General features: G+C 40.9%; 1 protein-coding gene across 1 annotated transcript in view; it reads left to right on the top strand.

Annotated features, from left to right (window-relative positions):
* Window positions 1-2,802, top strand: part of LOC103356097 (alpha-1,6-mannosylglycoprotein 6-beta-N-acetylglucosaminyltransferase) — a 26,636-nt gene that overhangs the window by 4,222 nt on the left and 19,612 nt on the right. Inside the window, exon 2 of the mRNA XM_008280146.1 lies at window positions 2,397-2,573. Coding sequence (XP_008278368.1) covers window positions 2,397-2,573 — 177 coding nt within the window. The remainder of the gene's footprint in view (window positions 1-2,396; window positions 2,574-2,802) is intronic.

The following is a 2,802-nucleotide window of genomic DNA, read 5'->3' as shown; positions in this document are numbered from 1 at the left end:
ACCTCACCCATTAAAATCCTCACTAGGATCACAGGGGGGCTGAAGGCAGGGGACACCCTGGACAGGTCACCAGTCTATCACAGGGCTACACTTAGAGACAGACAACCAAGCACACTCACATTCCCACCTACAGACAATTTAGAATCACCAATTAACCTCAACATGTTTTTGGACCTTGTGGGAGGAAGCCGGAGAACCCGGAGAGAACCCACGCTGCACGGGGAGAACATGCAAACTTCACGCAGAAAGATCCTGGTGCCACCACTGGGATGCGAACCAGCAACCTTCCTGCTGCGAGGCAACAGTGCGAACAACTGTACCACCTTGCACTTGTATTCATGCATTGGATTGACCAACGCTCTGAAGGTAAGTGTTTGATTTTTTTTTTCTTACTGTGTCGTTTTGACCCAACTGATACTTGAAAAACAACGTCAAACAACACCGACATAGACAATACAGTTCAATGACAATTAAAATGCAATTTGTTCTACAGTTTGATAAATGTATCTGTATGTGCTAAATAAAGTGTGTATTAAGTAAAGAAATTCCTGTTACTGTTGTGTCATAAGTTATTGAATTTAAATTTCATAAGCAATCATCATAATGCTAATGTGCCTTGTAATTATGATGTATGTGTTCATGAAACATCGCATGTAATGTTAAATCACGTCTTTTTCACTTGTACCTCCCAACACCCACCATCTGTTAAACATGAAAATACCAAAGCACCCCCTGAGCCAGGTCCTACTGGGCATTGGTTTGATCTGGTGTCTGAGTCTGCAGTATCTCCTTCTGGTTTGTATCTTTATTTGCTCACTTAATCTAGGGTTATCGTCAACATTATATATGTATATATATAAAAGGTCTTCTGACACTTTTTAGCTGGAATTCTTTTGAACAATTGACTGTTATTGTACAAATTTTCCAATTTTTAAATGTAGTTCTTTAAAAAAAAATGTATTTAGATACATTGATTTTATTTGCTAGTATTTTAAAGAAGAATTATGTAGATTAATGATTGAAAGATTGAAAATAATTTTTGATCTTCTTCAACCTCCAAGCCCTGTGTTTTTACAAATGGTATTTTGGCATCCAAAATCTTAACATTTTACAGATATTTGCTGCTATTTTCATCTTTCCTCTTTTTCTTTTTTTTTTTTTTTTGCTTCCAGATTTTTACATTTTTTTAATGGGATTTTTATTTTTTTTAATCAAAGATACGGTTGTTTAATATTTATTGATTTATTGCTTCTTTATACTTGTATTGCTATACAGTGAATTAAACCGTCAAAAAGTACAGAAGTCAGATCAAACCATAGACTGTATAAAAGATGGACGTAGCTACCGTGACGTCACCCGTTGGTTTCTGCACTGAGAAAATGAAGCCAGGGTTTTGCTTACTGGCTGACATCTTGGATTTTTGGAGCCAGTGACGCTAAAATCGTCGGAAGGGGGCAGAACCATAGGAGCAGCGATTGGTCAGACGGATTGAGAGGCAGGCCCTCTCTGCCCGCCCTTCTGCTCGCTTCGTCTGCATCATCGCTGCCGACTGTCAATCAAGCCAGCCACGCCCCTTGCCCCACAAAATGTTGACGATTTTTAAAAAATTCAGTATTGATTTATTTTCAGATTGGCCACCTGATCTCTGGACAGTGCATGTGATGTACTGTGTATGGTGTGGGGTGTGGTGTATAGAAGATGTCTGTTTCTGTTACAGCAGAACTCTGGAACTTTGCATTGCCTCTTAAACTCCATCTATCCATTATTTATACATCGCTTAATCCTCATGAGGGTCGCAGGGGGGCTGGAGCCTATCCCAGCTGACTTAGGGTGAAGGCAGGGGACACCCTGGACAGATCACCAGTCTGTCACAGGGCTACACTTAGAGACAGACAACCAAGCACACTCACATTCCCACCTACAGACAATTTAGAATCACCAATTAACCTCAACATGTTTTTGGACTGTGTGGGAGGAAGCTAGAGAACCCGGAGAGAATCCACGCTGCACGGGGAGAACATGCAAACTTCACGCAGAAAGATCCTGGTGCCACCACTGGGACGCAAACCAGCAACCTTCCTGCTGCGAGGCACCTTGCAGCCCCCCTCTTAAACTCATTTTCCATATAATTTGCTTGCACTGAAAGACTTGTAAACACATAAAAATAACGGGTGGTCCTAAAAGCAAACAGAAAAACTGATTTTGATACATATTTTTAAACTGCGCTGAATGAGGACTCAAAAATGGCATAATTGACCCAAATGGGATTGTGTAGTGAATTTGTGGGCCTGTGAAGCCCATTCAGAAACAGCAGAGCATTCATTTATGAGTGCTAAAAGGGAACAGTACAAAACAAGCCATCATCCCTTGTGTTTTCTTCATTTACCTACCTTCAGTTGGGATCTGACCCTGCATTGATCCGGGAAAGTTTCAAAGGTCTTTATCCATTACTGGAAAACAAAAGGCAGTTACGATGGATCCTTCAAAGAATTCAAAGTATGGAGGAGGTCTGGGTGGAGGCTGGACATGCCCTGTCAGCCAAATACAACCTCACAGAGCGGACAGTCAAACAGGTAATGCACATCAACTGCCTAAGACATGTCTTGCTACACTTGTCCTGGTATACGTGAGTCAGGACCTTAGTTTGAGTATTTTCAGTTTTGGGTGTCGCTTGTCTTTTGCACATGTGGACAAAATTGTTGGTATCCCTCGGTAAATGAAAGAAAAACCCACAATGATCACAGAAATAACTTAAATCTGACAAAAGTAATCCATCCATCCATTATCTATACACCGCTTAAT

This window comes from Stegastes partitus, unplaced genomic scaffold (assembly GCF_000690725.1).
Source record: "Stegastes partitus isolate 25-593 unplaced genomic scaffold, Stegastes_partitus-1.0.2 Scaffold183, whole genome shotgun sequence".
Classification (NCBI taxonomy): Eukaryota; Metazoa; Chordata; class Actinopteri; family Pomacentridae; genus Stegastes; species Stegastes partitus.
This window is presented reverse-complemented; position numbering and strand designations above follow the sequence as displayed.